The sequence below is a fragment of the Oryza sativa genome, chromosome 7 (genome assembly GCF_034140825.1).
Source record: "Oryza sativa Japonica Group chromosome 7, ASM3414082v1".
Taxonomy (NCBI): Eukaryota; Viridiplantae; Streptophyta; class Magnoliopsida; order Poales; family Poaceae; genus Oryza; species Oryza sativa.
Window position 1 is genome coordinate 24,215,832 of NC_089041.1, and position 19,143 is coordinate 24,234,974.

Genomic DNA, 19,143 nt, shown 5'->3' on the forward strand with positions numbered 1-19,143 from the left:
ACTCTTCTCTCTGGTGCTGTGGGTAGGCCGGCGCCGCCGGCCGACGGGTGGGGAGGAGACCGACGGGGCGAGACGGGAGAGGAGGTCCGGCGGCCGGCGGCGGCGGCGACGGCGACGACGCGAGAGCAGGGGAGCAAGGCGGCGGCGGCGGCGACGACGCGGCGCCGATGTGCACTTGGTCTCGGTGAAGATTGGGAAGCCGTCGTCCCCGTAGGATTCGTGCCTCCCGACGATGCGCCTGGCTTGCCGCCGCCGCGGAGATCGTCGGCACCATGAAGTTCTTCGCGGCGCCCGCGGGGCGAGCGGGCTTGGGCGCCGTCGTCCTCGTCGCCGCGTCACGCTGCCCGCTGTTCTTCTTCGCACTACTTGTTCTTCTCCTATTCCAGCCGCACCACCAGCTTGCCGCGTCCCACGTCGCCGTGAACCAGCAGGTGAGCCTTGTGCCGGATGCGGCGGCGGCGAAGGCGGCCGGGGTCGGGAACGGCGCGGTGGTGGACGTGGGCGACGAGGAGGAGGAGGGCAGCGGGTCGAGGTGGATGCTGATAGTGGTGACGACGACGCGGTCGGGCGGCCGGGAGCGGCGGCGGCGCAACGCCGCGCTCGCCCACGTCGAGAAGCACTACTTCCCCGGCGTCGTCCACTTCGCCGACGCCGCCGGTGTCTACGACGCCCATTTCTTCGACAAGATCCGCCAGACCGAGTCAGTACTCCATCCATCCATCCCATTTGGTTTCTCACTTCCTTTTTTTTTGCTTGATTATTAGTACTGTTTCATTTAGGTTGCAAATTGGAATGTGCTAATCCGAATGCTTCTTTCTTCATGTTGATTTCTAATTAACCTCAGAGGTTGAACCTCTCTCATTTTTTGCTTGATTATTAGGAGCACTCTTTCGTTTATAGGTTGCCAATTGGAATGTGCTAATCTGAATGCTTCTTGATTGATTCTTCGTGTTGATTTCTAACCTCAAACTCCGGGTCAAGCTGGCCGCGGCCAAGAACCGCCTCACCGCCGCCGACGCCTTGCTCCCCCGCCGATGCCTTGCTCCCCTCGCTGGCCGCCACGTCGCCGGTTGGGGAAGGACTTGATGGCGACGTCACGGCCGGTGAGGAGGTCGACGCCGGCCTCCCCGCCCCCCTTGCTTGCCTACCTCATCCCTCGATGGCGGTCCGCCTCCGTGCCTGTGGCTTCTGCAATGGCGGACGAGAGCAATGGCGGCGGCGCGTCGCCAGTCGCCAGCCGCCGTCGTCGTGTCGCCCGTCGCCGGCCGCCGACGCCCTCGTCCTCTCCCTCCTCTCCCCACCGAAGGCAGCAACCCACCGACGTCCTCCCCAGCTGCCTACCCAAACAGGAGAAGAGTGAGAGAGGAGGAGAGGAGGGGAGAGAGTGATGACGTGGCCAGCTGACAGGTGGGGCCCATGTGGGTCCCACGCTGACTCAGCCGCCACGTAGATCAAAACCGGGGTCAAAACCACCTAGGGACCTCGGATGACCTCGTATACGATAAACCAATGACAAGTTGAGGGACCTTGGGTATACTTTTTCCAATAAAATTGTTACCACAGGTCCACGAGCAGAGATCCAGCCTTACCCCAAGTACCTGTGTTATGCTTCCAAGAAGGAGAAAGCATGACAAGAGGTGGCTTAGTGGGTGTTTAGATGGGGCTAAAACTACTTTTTAGTCCATGTCACATCAAATGTTTGGACGTTAATTTGGAGTATTAAATATAGACTAATAAAAAAACTAATTTTATAAATGAGAGCTAATCTGCGAGACGAATTTTTTAAACCTAATTAATCCATAATTATAAAAAGTTTACTATAGCATCACATTGTCAAATCATGGCGTAATTAGACTCAAAAGACTTGTCTCGCGAATTAGTCCAAGGTTATGGAATGAGTTTTATAATTAATGTATGTTTAATACTCTAAATTAGTGTCAAACATCCGATGTGAATAAGTCCTGTTTCCCAATCAGGCCCTAAAGTGATTTTGAGGATGAAAACGGCATGCCGCACTCCAAATCCAAAGCCGAATCTGATCACCTGCCAATCAAACTTCGACAGCATCGAACACCCAATTAGCTCGCAGCATGTCAACCATGAAGCCAAGCCCGCAAACCCGGTCTAGTCGTCTAGAAACGTCACAGAAGATCGGTTTCCCCAGTACTCTCGTATCAGATTTTTTTAGGAGTCGCTAAACGCCAGGGCCACCGGACTACCAGAGGAGGATGAGAGGGAGAAGAAGATTGTGATTCCTCGCGTCCCCTGGATGGCGACCTGCCAGGACGCCGAGACGAGGGGAAGCACCGGGGCGCGTTGGAGCCTTTTGAGAGAGTGCGGCGGAAACAGAAAGCCAAGATGCCTTTGGCCACTTGCGCTGAGGCTGCAGCTGTACCACTAATTTTGACAATTTGATCCTTTATAAAAACTAATTTTATAAATAAATCGCCGTCACCGTAGATGGTAGGCTGAATCAGCGTGCCAACGTACATTCAGCGTCACGCTGTTTGGCGCCGAGGTGTCTAAATTCAGCGTCCATATGATTTAATGCTGAACAAAATGGTCATTTTGAAATAAGTTTTGATGACGGTTTATTTGTAAAATTAGTTTTTGTAAATGGTCGAATTGTCAAAATTAATGGCAGCTGTACTGTGTGCTTCAGGGAAAATTTTTTTTTCTTATTCCCCCAAAAGGGGCCAAAAGCGACAAGCCCGCCTTGGTGAAAAGAATTAGAGGTGTGATAAGTTATTTATCAAAATTTAAATTGTGAGTTTGTACTTTTTAACTGTACCGGTAATCACAAATCTCTTGTACACATTTTTTTCAAGGTGTAGTACTAATCATCCGTTGTAGGTTTGTAGCTGCAAATTCTAGGATGGGAAGCGACAAACCCACAACCGTGGGAAGAATTAGAGATGTGATAATCTATATATCAAAATTAAAATTGTGAAGTTGTACTATTTGGCTGTATTGGTAGCCGCAAATCTCTTGTATATGTTTTTTGAGGTGTGGTCCTAATCATCCGTTGTAGCTATAAATTCTAAGATGGAGGGAGTATATTCGTTGAATCCTGCAAGATTCGACGTGCTCTCCTCTTGATCTCCGCTCTTGCCCATCGTCTTAGAATTTGTAGCTACAACGGATGATTAGGACCACACCTCGAAAAATATAGACAAGAGATTTGTGGCTACCAGTACAGCCAAAGAGAATTTTGATATATAGCTTATCACATCTCTAATTCTTTCCAGGGCGGTGAGTTTGCCGCTTCCCTAGCACGGGCGGAGCCCCAGAAAGCCAGCCTCCTTCCTCCCCTTTCTCTTCCTCTCCTCTGTACGTCCAATCGACTACGAGATGCCCTCATGCCGCATGTCTTTCTTGCAAGTCATCCACGGTCATTTCTCCAAGTCCAGTGAAACCCTCTTTTTTCCCCTTCTCCAACGCCTCCCCTAACTCTCATATCTAAACTCTAAATCTAGCATCACAGTCGTTGTCGTTACCGTAGCCAGAGACAGAGAAGACTCTATTATCGTCACGAAACTTAGCATGAATTATACAATAAACAAATTTAACTGCAAACTAGGGAAATTTCCCGATGCAATCTTATGTGTCCTAGTTAAATTGGACAATTAGCTCATGTTTTTATATATGCTATACTTTATAAACGTAGATGTTAATAGTAGAATTAGAATTTAATGTACAACTATCTTCTTCAGTTTCTATTGCCTTTGTATACAACTATTGCTATTAACATACATTGTTATAATTTGGTCCTAACACGATCTAACAGCTTAGATTTTATTTTAAAATTATTGTGGTAATTTTTCTAAACCACGAAGATAGCATGGGGGCTTCTTTTCAAGCTAGTATAAAAGTCTATATAGATAGATAGATAAATAGATAGATAGACAGATAGACAGACAAATAGATAGATTAAGGGTTGGTTTGGTTTGTAGTCTAAATATAGATTTTACCAAATTTTATCAAGTTTTGGTATGACTAATTTTGGTAAGGCAAAGTTGTGCTTGGATTGAAGCCAAAATTGTCTAAGTTCACTATTCAAATGGCCTATTTTCTTAGGCATGCCAAAATTTGGCGTCAAACCAAATATACACTAAACACTATTGAAATTGCCAAATATTGGTAAGCCTAATTTAGACCTCGAACCAAACCAGCCCTAAGATTTTAGGTGATTGAAATTTAGCAATTTCCAAATAATATACTCCCTCCAGGCTGATAATATTAGTCGTTTTGAACAAGGGTAAAGTCAAACTTTAAAATCTTTGACTACGAATAATTTCTAAAATATTTATCTTAAAAATATGAAAACCAATGTGTAGATTAGTCTTAGAAAGTACTTCAATAAAATCATATATTTGTTGAAATTTCTATATATTTTATAATAGAAATTAGTTGTCAAAGTTACTTTTTGAAGACCAGGTTTTCCAAAACGCCTAATATTATCAACCCGGAGGGAGTAATAAGAAGACTACGTGGGTTTCCTGTGAAATGAGTATTGACCGCAGATTGCATGTCGGGTAAGCTCTTCATTTACAAACCTTACCTCGCGTAGTAGACTTGTAAACACGAAAGCCGAGATGCTTACGTACGTTACACATACCAGCAAGCTGATACGGTGGCACGGTGAATTTCCGCGCCCCGTCCATCCATCGCTCCGCACCGCACCGACTACCCAGCCGCAGCCACCCGCAACCGCAGCAAAGTGGCCCCCACACAAGGTTCCCTCCATCCATCCATCCATTCCACGCGCAGCGCGTCCCAATGTGCGGATCCACGCATCCCGCAAACCCCCCAAAAAGCAGCGGCGAAAAACACTCGATCGCCCAGCCCCAAGAAGCCAGCAGGACGGACGGGGCGAACGCGAGGCGCACCACCCGAGGCTCGCGTCCGCACCCCGCGCCGCCCGATCCCGATCCGACGGCCCGCGCGCTCCCCGACCGGCCGCGGAGACGCGGAGCCGCACCCCCCGCAACCCAGGAGCCCGGGAGGCTGGAACTTGTTCCGCCCACGAGGCCGCGGTAACCTCACCTCCGTTAACCCGCGGTTAACCCAACCCCCTTGGTTAGGTTACCTCGTCGTGTTATATACTCGAGTGTGGTGAGTCTCCCATGGCTGAGCTCGAGGTCGAGGCTGCGTGGGTGTGCGACGTCGGGGATGAGCTGCAACGGCTGCCGCGTGCTGCGGAAGGGGTGCAGCGAGGGGTGCGTGTTGCGGCCGTGCCTGCAGTGGATCGACGGCGCCGAGGCGCAGGGCCACGCCACCGTGTTCGTCGCCAAGTTCTTTGGCCGCGCCGGCCTCATGTCCTTCCTCACCGCCGTCCCCGAGCCGCAGCGCGCAGGTAAGGGTGGGGATCCGTACTACGATGGATGGTTTACCGGTGAGTGCGCGCGCGTGTTCTTGGCTGATGGGATGGCGTGGTTGGTTGCAGCGGTGTTCCAGTCGCTGCTGTACGAGGCGGCGGGGAGGACGATCAACCCGGTGGGCGGCGCGGTCGGGCTGCTCTCCGGCGGGAGCTGGCACCTCTGCCAGGCGGCGGTCGACACCGTGCTGCGCGGCGGAGGCATCCAACCGCTGCCGGACCAGGTCGACGCCGCCGCCGCCGGTGGCCGCGACGTGTTCGCCTCCACGGCGAGGCGCGCCATGGGCGGGTGCTCCACGTTCTCGACGGCGAAGCGGTCGACGACGACGACGACGACCAAGAACCCCGGTACTCCGCATGACGCCGCCGCCGCGGCGCCCCAGCCGGAACCGTCGTGCGACCTCGGCCTGTGGCTCAGCCCCGGCTCCCCGCCGGCGCCCGGGGACCGGCGATCCGGCGGCAGGCGGGCCGACACGCCGTCGATGAACTCCGAGGGATCCGTCACGACGTGCGGCGTCGTCGGCGACGGCGAGAGGGAGCCCGAGCTGCTGAATCTTTTTGTCTAGGCTAGCTAGCTAATTAACCTGCTCAATTCTCATATGCTTTCTTTGCTGCATCCCGGCGAACTCTTTGGTAGCCTCTCGCCGGCGAGGTATCCCTTAGCCATTTTTTGGCCGTGTAAAAGTCGACGGTGCGCGTGCACTGCTTCTACTTGACTCTTTACAGTACCTTATGTTTTTTTCTCCCCCTACTTTGTTAGCATCAAAACGTCGAATAAAAGCGAACAGATTAACCTCGCGTCGTGATCGATCTTATCCTCAACTTAATTATCGAAAGCGTATAGCGTATAGTACATGATTAGAGCAGGTACAATAGCAAGTTATTAGCCAGTTGTAAACGTATTTTAATGAGATAAAAGATGAGAGAGAAGAACAGCGGACTATAGATCTGTAGCTAGCTGCAGCACGGACTCCAAGACGTAGTGTGTGTATAACAGATGAGACCATATATTAATAGTATAATAAGAGCAGGTTTAACACTATAGTCCACTACTAGCTCCAAATCATCTATAACCAACATAATAGCCAATTCATACAATAGCTACTTACTGTACTATTAATATCTGGTCCCACCTATCATACACACATCACGTCTTAGAGTCCTATCATACACACATCACGTCTTAGAGTCCGTGCTGTAGCTGGTTACAGATCTATAGCCAGCTGCTCTTCTCTCTCTTCCTTTATCTCTTTAAAATATATTTATAGATAGCTTATAGCATGCTATTGTACCAGCTCTAAGTAACTATTGTATGAATTAGTTATTAGATTGACTTAGATGAATTAAAGTTAGTAGTATTAGCCTTGCTCTTAGTGTTGGCCAGCTGCTTCATCGCCATGGTTAAAGACAACAGAACAGCTATATATAGTACTCCATATTGCGTATAATAACTAATCCAAGTGGGTAGTATTGAAACTCTAGGTGGGGTAGAAGAAAAAAGAGGGGGGGACGAAGCGTGGGAGGTGGCGAGTGGGGTGTGGGGGTGGGGTTGGATTGGATACGGCGGTTCAGCTTTGCGCAGGGCGATAGTTCCGCGGCGCCGCGTTTCGGGGTGGGCGCACGCGTGCGTGGGCGCCTGGGCGAGGCGACGACTTGACGCGACCCGCGGACGGCCGCCCCCCGCTGCGCGGCGCGGCCTTTTCTGCCGTGCCGGTGGTCGCGGCCTCGTGTCTCGGGAGCACGGCCGCGTTGGTCCGCAGGCTCATGTACGTCTGCACGTACGACGCTGGGCCGGGCGGGCAGCGGTAGCGAGGCATGCGGCATCCGTACGAACGTCCGTGGTACACCATCCCACGGCGGCACGGCTCGTGCAGGGCGAGATGAGTAGTATCCGCGTCACAAAAGTCACAATGCATGTCAGCATGTGTGCTGAAGACAATACTCCGTGGTTGTTTGGTTAGGGCATGTACCATGAGAGTCACTAGCTACATTAGTGCTCTCACTAACTGAAAACACTTCACCCTTTTAGTTTTAAACTTTTTCTTTAAACTTTAGGCCGTGTTTAGTTGCAAAATTTTTCTTTAAACTTTTAATTTTTCTATCACATCAAAAATTTTCTACACACATAAATTTTCAACTTTTCCATCACATCGTTCCAATTTCAACCAAATTTTTAATTTTAGAGTCAACTAAACACACCCTTAAACTTTTCCATCATATCAAAACTTTCCTACACACATAAACTTTCATTTTTTTTCAAACTTTCAATTTTAGTCAAACTTTCAATTTTGATGTGGAACTAAACACCGCCTTCATGAGACACCCATTTTCCAATGGGGGATACTCGTAGCTGGGCTCTTCAAAATCCGAAGTAACCGGGTGGAGACACTCCAGCCCACAACAGGATGTCCCAGCCCACGTAGCCCACATATTTATTCCTATTTCCTCCCCTACCCCTAGCCTCTTTTCTCTCGTTAACTCAGACTACCAAGGAGGACCACGTCCGCCTCAACAACCCATTCCTCGATAGCCGTGCCGTCGTCCTCCCTCCGGCACCGGGATGCCGCGCCGCCGCTCTCCTTCTCGCCTCTCGCCCACAGCACCCACGACTTCCTCGTCGGCCCCCACTTCCTCCTCCGCTGGGACCCGTCCCTCGGCGGGACGGTGTCACTGGCTCCTCGCCATGGGGGTAGTGGTGGTGGCGGGGGCAGTGGCGGTGGCGCGATGATGTGGGAGACCGTCCCCGGCGTCGTCTGTGGACACCAAGGCTGATGAGTGCCGTTGCTCGTTCGCGCTTAGCGACAGCCGCGCCCGCCTCGTCCCCGACCACCAGTGCGTCGATAGGATCCACGCCGTGTATCGCTGCGACGCCGACGCCGTCGACACCGACCTCCTGCGCGGCACGGCGTTCCAAGCGTCCGAGCATGAGCAGACGCGGTTCCCCGTGGTGGTGATCATCGGTGTCGTGTCCGCCAAGAAGCCGACCCGCTCGCCGTTGTGCCTCTGCGGTTGGCGCCGCGCCGCCGGCAAACGGCCGGTCCTCTCGACGCGGTACTTGATCCTCCTCGAGGAGAAGAACGACACGCAGGTCGCGTTCCGCATCAAGCTTGGCGACTACCAGTGGAGCTGCGACCACTGCAACCACCATGCCACCCACCCATCACTATCCCCTTCCACCTCCCCAAGAACGCACCGAGCCGGCAGCATCCTCCGCCTCCGCCTATCCACCCGCGTGCAGTGGAGCAGCAGCAACGGCAAGAAGAAGAAGAAGCTCTCCTTCACCGCCGACGTCTCGGTTGACCGGGAGGACCTCACGCCGCTCGTGCCAGCAGCGGTGGCGGAGATAAGGCGCAGGGGCATTTCGGTCCGACCACGTCAAAAAAGGGCTCCGCTTGCCATGTCAGCACGGCAAGTTTCATTTAGACGGCACGGTGTCCATCGGCAAAGCTTTGTTTTTGCCCAAACCTTTGTTTTTGCGGTGTCCCTGGGTTAAAACCACACAATTGCGATGTCCTGTAGCAAAATTTGCCTTTAAAGATTAATTTTTTAAAAAATCATAAAAGTCCACCTCATGAGATAGCATGCATGGACATATGTGATAGAGAGAACAAGTGGAACACACGCACATGCTCGCTCACCTCGCCCGGCTAGATGGCTTGCGTACGCGACATCTGCATGAATGGCCTGCCAACATTGGTTCCTCACCCTTGTGCAAATGCAATTTCCTTTTGCAGTTTTGTTTTGCTACAAAATTCAGTTTTGTTTTTGAAAATAAACCGAATAATCCAATGCATGTGTGGAACGATGTGGAATTCGATTAAGTTACGCGTGACTTATCCAGTTTGGTTATGTGGTGTGAAGATCATGTAGGCGTCCTGATCACGTATCCCGATATCTCTATATAAACCGAGCCGCCGACTCCCGCAATATACGGGAAATCAATCTAGAGTTTGACTCCTCCTCTGTACTGCGCCGTCGCTTGTAGTCTACTCCATCCCATTTGCCTGCGTGCACTAGCAATCGGGAGAGCAGATCTCCGGAACCTTCGCCTTCGACGTCCTATATCGGGAGAAGGCGGCAATAAGGTTTTTGGAAAGTGCCTTGCGCAACTGCTTGCTGGTCTTCTACGACAGCTCGTCTTCCTCTATGCTCGAGGGCTGTGCACCAACGATAACATTCGGCACTGCACGTTGTTCCTGCAGCGCGCGTTGCTCCTCATCAACTTGATCTACAGTATAACCAGAACCCTTGGTACGTGTTCATGATGTTTCATCTATTTGACCTGCTCATGGTTTACTATATAGTTTACATGTCTAGATCGTATGATGTGGATCTGCTAGTATACATGTTCAATGTCATGATTTATTTATATAATAAATTAAATCTATATGTGCTTATATATTCAACATTTCCTACCTGAGACCACCATGTCTTGTAGAAGACACGGGGAGCCTGATGAACCCACTCGCTCTAGCAGCGCGGCTCTTATGGGGTGAGCTAAAGGCTTCTACAGTTTCACCATGTAGGTGCATTGTGTATGACCTAACCGGAGCAAAAAGATATTACTACTACGACCTCTACTTCTGTGAGTCAAGCTAATGCACCTTTTGGGAGCACGTACGTCACAATCTTCTTCCTCTGCACCAACAACTCGAATCAAGTCAACCACTACCGAGAACGGCGCCAACGGAGGAGGACGGAGCGACGACAACGGAGCGGGGATAACAACACCAACAATTCCTCTTCTATATCCGGAGCTTTCTCTGTTATGTTTTTCTTATTTCAGTGTTAAACATATTTTTAGTTGCTACTGTTCTTGCTAGCATATTTATGTTTATCACCGTGGAAAAACCATTCTTTATTGTATATATCATGTTTATTATGTTATGCTATTGGATTAAAATATACCGATTTATGACTAGAATTTCTAGCAAAGAAAACCCACTAAACAAAGTTACAACTATTACGGCCTTGGGTTCTTGTCCCGCGAAGTAAAAGAAATGGGAGTATCGAATAGGATATAAACATTGATTCCCACGGAGAAAACATGTATGGGAACATATATCAACAAAAATCGTCAATCGCATCGGAATCCCCGCTGGTACGGTGTTGATTCTTCATTCGCGCGTGTACTCTCTTCCTCTCCCCACCCTTAACGCGCGTGGATCACCGACGAGAGCCACTTCCGTTTGTTCGCTCTTGCGCTTGCTTGAACTGGGAAAAGAATTCAACTTTAGATTTCGCTAGATCGATTCATTTATGCTGTCCCTTCGAGAGCGTGCTGGCTTGATAGTGGCCAATTTGAAGAGCCGAATCGTTCTTGGACGGCTGGGCACATGATACACATGCAACTCGTTCCGGTGTTCTTTATTCTGACAACGCCAGCGAGTATATACTGGAGTAAGAGCAAGGTTAATAGTATAGTCTGCTGCTGGCTCCATTATCTCCATGTCATTTTATAGCTAATATTACAAACAACTAATACAATAGACTAGCTATTGTACTTACTACATCTCATGAAAGAAATATTTAATTATACATACACATACTTTATGAGTACTTACTGTGTATGATCAAAAGTGAACTTCATATTTGTGGCCATTCATGTTTTGAGATATGAGTTCTTATGTCTACATGAATATAATTGAATGGAAGCTATCGAAAATCAGATGGAGCGAGGTAAAAAAAATACACTCAGCGGCGAAAAAAATACATGGAAACAAAATCCGCCTTTTGTAAACAAGATACGCATACATCTGAGATCAGGCAGAAATAGAGAAAAAACCAAGAAAAAAAAAGCCAAATCCACCGGTACAGAGTACATCAGAACTACTGAACCACTCCCTAGCCGATTGTTTGTTTTAATCAACGAAATCACCCGCAAGACAGCAAGATTTAGCGTGGAGACAACGCCAGCTTCATGCGGTAGGCGTCGATCAAGCGACCGGCGCAGATCTAGCACACAGCGGTGTCGCCCAAAGGCTGGAAACTGGGATCAGTCTTTTAATGAACGGAAGGGAGTGCCGACGCTTTCAGATGGCCTTCATCTGCACGCCGCGGCGAACGGTGGCACCGACGACGATGCTAGGAAGAAGCGTCGCTGCGTTGGAGAAGATATGGAGGAGGAAGAGGAGAGCGATTCCGCGTGCTTGATCTGAACCTGTGTTGCACAGCTGCACTGCTCGGAGATGGGAAATACTAATTGGGCGGAAGGAGAAGGAGAGCAAACCACATGTGATCGGATGGGGTGGTGTGGGGCCCAAAAAATGTATTTTTAATTGCTAGTACTAGTTGCATGCGCATATGGAGCCGTGCTATCGTCGGCGCTAGATTAGTTGCCCGTTTCCTTCCTTTTTCTGGTTTCTCTTTCCTCCACGTAGGAATACGATGATGTGTAACTTTTTGGAGCATGCTAAATCATTCTACTGTACCTGCTCTAAATGAATCACAATCGAAAGCACTGGTGACAACGCCTCTCTACGTCGTATATAGTTCACGTAGCACTGGTGAATCAACGGAGGAAGCAGTGCGTCGACGACCCTCGTAGATGCTGGTACTAATGTAGTATAGCCCCTGTGCACTAGTACGTCCTAGCTCGTCGCGCTAGCTATGAGAAGTACAGTTGATGATTAAGCAGAGAGGCGTGGACCAGTGGTTGAGTACTCCTGAGTCCAAAAAAAATAATCTAGTTACCGGATCTCACGTATTCTAGGAATATGAATCTGGATATATATATCTAGATTTATCGTACTAGAATATAATATGTCATATCCAGTTCTAGATTCGTTTTTTGAACGGTGGGAGTATTTGCAAGCACTTACTCTATTCATCTCAAAATAAATTGTTATAATACAACAATATCAATATATTATAATACTACGAACTTAGATTTTTATTTAAATTCATAGTATTATAGTATCATATAATTGATTTATTTTAGAACGGAGAAAATACTAGTCAATTGGTTGGTTACTGGTTAATTACCTGGTTGGTGATTTGGGGCCGTTTTGAATTGCTACCAAAACGTAGCCCTACAAATATTAATATTGGTAGTTTAAATAGTACTTATACTTGGTTCAGTTTTTGCTGTAAATCTGTCGACAAATTTTTCACTTGATATTTGTCGATTTTTCAACCGCTAAATTGACCTCGAGAACCCTGTGTGCTTTCGTTTATTTGACATTCGTGGGGCGTGGCTCCTGTGTGTAACTGTAGACAGCAAACGCAGGGTGACAAATGCAGGGAACGGTCACACATGTTCTCGATCGTTTGATGTTTGAAACTAAAATAAAAATATAAATATAAAATTACAGTCCTATATAACTAAAATTACATTTGTAAATTCAGTTGATATGATATGTAAGAGCAAGTTTAATAGTATAGCCAACTACCAGCTCTAAATCATTTATAGTTAATTTAATAGCTAATTCATACAATAGTTATATATTACGCTATTAATATATGGTCCCACATGTCATACACTTATTGTATATTAGAGTCCATGCTACAACTGGATATAAATTTATAGCCCGCTGCACTTCTCTCTCCTCTTTTATCTCTTTAAAAATATGTTTATAGCTAGTTTATAGCCTGCTATTGTACCTGCTCTAAGTGTACTGTAATTTTGATAAAAATATTATGTAAGTAAATATGTATTTCTTATTTTTTTTAAAATATAAAATTACAGTCCTATATAACTAAAATTACATTTGTAAATTCAGTTGATATGATATGTAAGTACACTATAATTTTAATAAAAATAATGTGTAATTAAATATGTGTTTTTTTATTTTCTTTTGAGCCTGTTCACTTTGATGCAAAAAAAACCTTATCATTGCCAAAATATGGCAAAGTTACCAAAATTTTGGTAACTTGCCAAAATTTTGGCATGATTCTTATATAGTTACCAAAATTTGGTAGCAAACTAAATGTAGCCACTTTTTTGGTAACTTTACCAAAATTTGGTAAGGTGAAAATGGCATCAAAGTGAACAGGCCCTTTGTAGTCCGTCGGATGTAATTCTAAGGGTATAAAAAATCTAGGTGATTTGTTGTTAGAAATCACACGACAAATAAATAGATAATTCATGCTTGGTTTGGATTGAAACCAATTTATTGGTAATGCCTATGCTAGATTTCGGATCACTCTAGAACAATTTTCACTACAATTCATATGTTGGCTTTATATTGGTAGCAAACCAGATATAATCTTGCCCTACCAAAAAAATTGGTAGTGCTAAAAATTTACCTAAGTTTTGGTACTAACAGAAAAATTGACATGGTAGCCATCCAAATAGGCCCTTTGGTGCCACGTACCAAAGAACTTACGCTGTCACGTATCGTGGCCTCGTAGGCACAGGACGTAGCCGCGGGCCCGCGGCAGCCGGGAAAAAACCGGTACAGGAGAGGCCGGGTGAGCCCCAGCTCCGTGGCCGTGGCTCGTGGCCCGTGGGACCGCGCGGCCATGATACCCAACCCTCCCGCGGCGCGGCCGCGGCGAACGGCGGAGGAGGCGAGACGAGCACCCCCCCACGCGTCACGCGTGCGACGTGCCGGGCCACGGTTCCAGTGGGCTGTTTATCACGTTTCGATTGTGATTTGTGATCCCGCCAAGTCGCCGTTGCTCCGATCGCTGCAGCCCATATCGCCACCCGTGGTAACTGTGTGGTCCACACGGCCACACAGTTACCAGGCCGAATTGAGATGCCCAAGTGGTGTGAGCCTTACTGCTAGGCCCTTATCATGTCAGGAGAAACTGGGCCGTGGCAGCCCAAATACTTGTGGCTCAGGCATCTTGCTTGGTCCGAACTAAATCTATGAATTACTACAGATTTACAGTCTAACCTCATAGCGAAACGAAGTTATGAATAAATAAATTATTATGCTCTCGAATATAATCGGAATGGATTACGGCCTAATCCAAACTCCGATGCGTGTATGTTTCAAGTCTAAATATACCTTAAACAGGGAGATTTGGATATGGCACTATGTCAGTATCACGGCTTATGTATCTATTATCTAGTGTCTGAAACCTGAATCCGGAATAAAATGCATTGTACTTGTATCGTACTTGTCGGCAAAGTATCACCAATATTAGTGCCCAACGGGCGAGTACAAGGCACTAGTATTTGTTTAGCCTGCTGCATACAGAGTACCTTAGTTAGTTGAATGGAGTATTTCTGATCCCAATTTGGTGTTACAAAAATACTACAAGACTCCAAGGATAAGAAAAACAAATTAGCAGTATAAGCCCCTCTTTCTCCGAGCATGACAGCTATGCTAGCTCATGCACAGGACACATGGAATTTAGTGACATATACCCTAAACAATGATTGGAATGAAGCCAGTACAAGTACTAGCTTCAAACTACCATGCAAGCAGAGACAGGAATAACAGATCAGAGTAACAGATCAGTAGTGACTGAATGAGTGCCATGGAATGATCAGAAAAACACACAGACACACAAACACACTGACAACTAAACTATGCATCTGCAACTCCTTTTGCATCAGCTCAGAATCCCAAGCATTTGTCCTCACTCTTTTGGACTCCTCATGTCTGGGGCATATCCACAGATAGGAAAGTGTCTCTCCAAGCCCTCGAGCACATGCACACTCTTCTTGCATTGCTTTCACAGCACTAGCACATCTTGTTTCTTGCCATGTCCTTTTGCAAAAATCCATGGGGATTCAGTAGCTAAAGAGAATTTCCCTAGAAAAGTTCAAATGCCTTAGCCTAGTTGCTTGTCCCCTTGCCCTTTTATCCTCTAGTTGAGCTAAAACAATTGCAGTAATCCTTCTCTGCCAAATATAAAAGACCTGTTGCCACAGAGCCAGTCTCTTGCAGTCTTCTGTAACAGAATGACAAGGAGAATTGCCCCTTGAGAAAAAGCTGAAGTGCCTTAGCCTAGCTACTTGTCATCTTGCCCTTGTAGCCTTAAACAAAATCCTGTTTAGTTAGTGGCTGATCATAATGGGGACTAGTATAATAGACATGCTTAACCCTATCTTCTTCGCCCTATGTGCTTTCCATCAGATTCTTCTACTGACAAAGTTGGTCACCTTTCCATGCGTGCAAAATCAAGATTGTTTCAATCGCCTTTTCTGGGACTGTGTAGTAGTGGTCATTGCAGCAAGCATATATACTTGCATTTGGTTAAGTCCAAGAAGGAACAGGCAGGACCCAACTTTTGCCACGTTTGACCGGGACATTTGGGATGCCATGGATCACAAGCTGTTGTTCTGATGTGACCATAATTTTGATGTTGTTTAAGTCATCATCAACCTAATCTCTGAAATCGATCTGCCTTTTTCGGTTGATGGATTCTGGTGTTTTGACGATGCAGCATTCGTAGCTCGGTCCTGCCAATGCCTGATACTTGTTAGGTGCGTCGTATAATCAAAAGCGTACGCTTAATTAGACTAAGGGTCGACACGTGTGAATGCTATATTGTAACGTAATTGATGTAGGAAAATTTCGACAAGTAACCAACAACATCACCTTTTCAGACGATCACGACATCAGTAATTTAATTAATTCTCTGGGTTGAACTAAGCTACTAGCTAGCTAGCGTTTGCTGGAATTATGTACGTACGTATGCGTTGCGTGCCGATAAACGTCGTTGTTATCTGCCGAGTAAATTTCAATATCACAATTCTTAACTAGTGTGGATGTGTAAGAATATGCAGAAGTAAATATACACGTCAAGATTCTGAATGGATAAGCTTCAATTACCTTTGGCGAAACTATGTAGAGACTAGAGATGCATGAACATATGTCAAAAGAAAAAAAAATATATCAGCACTTACTATCTATTGTTGTATGTATAATATAAGATGATGACAACTGCAAATCTATACTACTTAAAATGTTAGTAGTGATGTGTCTATTCTCACACCACCCCTATTGCTGATATTTGGATCTCACAATCTACACTATTACACAACCTTTTAACGAGTCCTCCATTTCATTATTGGTTCCCTCTAAATTTTAAAATCACCTACTTATTCAATACGAAAAATTGTTGTATTACTTGGACTAATTGATTTAATGTTAGAAACTCAATTTGTTTTTCATTGCAACGCACAAGCTCTTAGGCTAGTTAAGGAAAAGGAGAAAATGATTATTCAAACTATGATGGATTTTTCGTAGACGGACGTTTAGCTCCGAGAGGTCTATCTGCCTAGAAAAATTATTTGCTACTCCCTCCGTCCCAAAAAAAAGTGAATCTAGAACTAGATGTGGCATATTCTAGTATAACAAATATGGACAGATGTATGTCCAGATTCGTTGTATTAGGATGTGTTACATCCAGTACTAAGTTAGTTTTTTATGGGAAGGAGGGAGTATTGTCCAGTAAAATGGTTTTCCCAGTAGTGATTGATATTTACGGTTACACAGAAGTTATCGCTTGATACTACATTCAAAGTGTCAATTTTGGTACTTTCGATTCCATCCGAGTCTAAAAGTATCAGGGTGTGAAAAAACACTAATAGTAAAGATAAGATGATGACAATTGCAAATCTATATATGAAAGCCAGCAAAAACATGGTATATATGCACGTTCGGAGAACTTGAAAGTACCGTCCATATCAGTTGAGGCAGAAGAGTAATTAAGCAGCAATTACATATCATTTCACCTAAAACTAATTATAAACCATAATACTCTATCGCATCGTTACCGCTTACATTGTTTTACCTAAAATTGATTGTAAACCATAATTCTTATTGGACAGAAAATAAATTTTATATGTATTTTAGCGACTTAAAAACTAACATTAAAAAATAAACTATGATGAAAAAACATCAAAATCAACTCTAAAATTAAGATTTAAAATTTAAATTTTAGGTACAGCTAAGCTGAAGGGCAAACGATAGTGCTCACCTCGATTGGGTTTTATATTATTTCCTTTTTTTTGGAAGGGGGGATCACAAGATTTCTTCTCGCCTAAAATCTTCAAAATTCTGGTCAAATTTGCTCAACATAAGATGCACATATATCAAGATCCGTGCTTCAATGACGGCACGAGAGCAAATGGTGTTGTAGGTTAGGATTTTATGGTAGGGGTTGATGGAGGGGGAAGGAGGTTTACTCGACATTAGAGGGATGGAAGGGGTGACAGCGAAACGAGCGAGTGGCAAGGCACGGTGGCACCACCTAAGGCCTTGTTTGTTTCAGCTTAAGATTATTGTAATATAAATTATTAAATTTAGATTACTCTAAGATGGATTATAATAAGATGACATAGAATAAGCTGTGAGCTGTTTGTTTCTCTGGATTATTGGAGGCATCTAAGGATAGTGGGTCTTTAGCCAACCAATAATCAAAAAAAGGCTCCTCCAAAGGAGATTATTAGATTACACTAATCTGGCTTATAGATTACGATAATCTATCATAATAATCTATTTGTTTGTTTGAACTTACTCCTTATAATACAGATTATAATAATTCTAAGATGAATCAAATAGGGTTAAGTCACTTGATTGGTGGTTGGGTCGTGGAATATCTGGAGTGACTAGGAACGGGAGAGCCACAGAAGATAAAGAAGGCATGCCAAGGATAGCTCATCGTCGTTCGTCTTACAGAAGAGTGGCAGAACCGAGGAGACATATCTAGGTGGCCTTACACGTACGCTTGCATGAGCTCGCGATGGGTTGGAGAAGCGTGCCGCAAGGGGGAGAAGATAAGGTTGTTGCATTGTACGAATCTTTGCACAATCTAAGCCATTTAAAAGTGAACGGAATTTGTGGTTATATATTTTCAGGTGACTGAAAATTAAACATCTTTTTTTCCAACTTTTTCCCCCCATTTTCGCTTGGGAAAAAAATATGCATCTTATATCGATATATATGTGAATTATACCACGTGCATGCAAGAGGCCATCACTTTCAGTCAGACACACTCTGCAAGAGTTAAGAGAGATGGAGGTAGGTATCAGAATTCTGGAACACATAATTAACTAGGGTGAATTCAGGCATTGATAATAATAAGATCCACGGTGCACGTCAAACACCGTCTTGATCTTGTGACACAGAGCATCATCAGATTCTTTCGCTGCAGCCTGCATGTACATATGTGCTACATGGCTAGCAAGCTAAGTGCACGCTGATCAGTACTAATTCCGTGAGTCCGTGGTCCAGTTCGTGCCAATTCTTCCCACGAATCAAATGGTGTTTACCGCACATATACTACGCCCAACTGCATATCAGATAAGCTAGATATTTCAGACAAAGGAACAAAGCTCAAGCCCGGCAGCTAGCTTCCTGTTCGTACTCAGCGGTAGTAGACTAGTAGTAAGTTGTACGTAGCTATAGAGCTTACCTACAGCTAAACTAATAAGGCCATTCCCAACCCCAGACACTAAACATAGTTTACATAAACTCCACATCATCAAGAAATTAGTACTAGACACCACTCTCCCAATGCAAACACCACTATTCCATACCTAAATTTAATGCTATTTATCTCACATAATGTATTGGATGTTGTGTAGAAACCACGTCTCATGCAAGACATGGTTTCCTTCTCTTTCCTTATTTATTCACTTGTCACATCATTTTTCATCCTAGGTGACAACTTATTTAATGCTATGTACACCATCCTAGTCATTGGGTTGAGAATGACCTCATGAAGCTGACATGTGGTCCCGGTTTGAGCTTTTGCCTGCATCTGCTACGTACGACGGCAAAACTGCTGACATGCAGCAGCAGTCACGAGGAATCTCCGGGTTGTTACTACTCTCAACAGTGTCACGCAGATGCAGGGCA

The 19,143-nt window shown here is 45.7% G+C and overlaps 2 protein-coding genes across 3 annotated transcripts; both read left to right on the plus strand.

Annotated features, from left to right (window-relative positions):
• LOC4343767 (uncharacterized) lies at positions 1-5,269 on the plus strand. 2 transcript variants are annotated; one of them, XM_066312250.1, is made up of 2 exons: positions 1-700; positions 4,622-5,269. In XM_066312250.1, exons 1-2 carry the CDS (start codon positions 273-275, stop codon positions 5,064-5,066), a joined length of 873 nt encoding a protein of 290 aa, XP_066168347.1. In that variant the 5' UTR covers positions 1-272; the 3' UTR covers positions 5,067-5,269. The 2 variants fall into 2 exon arrangements, with proteins under 2 accessions (XP_066168347.1, XP_066168348.1); XM_066312251.1 differs by lacking the exon at positions 4,622-5,269 and adding an exon at positions 982-1,562.
• On the plus strand, positions 5,133-6,175 carry LOC4343768 (LOB domain-containing protein 37). The gene is made up of 2 exons (XM_015791721.3): positions 5,133-5,356; positions 5,447-6,175. The coding sequence occupies exons 1-2, from the start codon at positions 5,173-5,175 to the stop codon at positions 5,941-5,943; spliced, it is 681 nt and encodes a 226-aa protein (XP_015647207.1). The 5' UTR covers positions 5,133-5,172; the 3' UTR covers positions 5,944-6,175.
• Positions 6,176-19,143: the final 12,968 nt, after the last annotated feature.

Bases quoted from the DNA above. Each gene is read 5' to 3' on its own strand.
- LOC4343767 (XM_066312250.1), top strand. From the start codon at position 273: ATGAAGTTCTTCGCGGCGCCCGCGGGGCGAGCGGGCTTGGGCGCCGTC. The intron at 701-4,621 runs GTCAGTACTCCA...TACACATACCAG, and splicing joins GACAAGATCCGCCAGACCGA to CAAGCTGATACGGTGGCACG.
- LOC4343768 (XM_015791721.3), top strand. From the start codon at position 5,173: ATGAGCTGCAACGGCTGCCGCGTGCTGCGGAAGGGGTGCAGCGAGGGG. The intron at 5,357-5,446 runs GTAAGGGTGGGG...GGTTGGTTGCAG, and splicing joins CCCCGAGCCGCAGCGCGCAG to CGGTGTTCCAGTCGCTGCTG.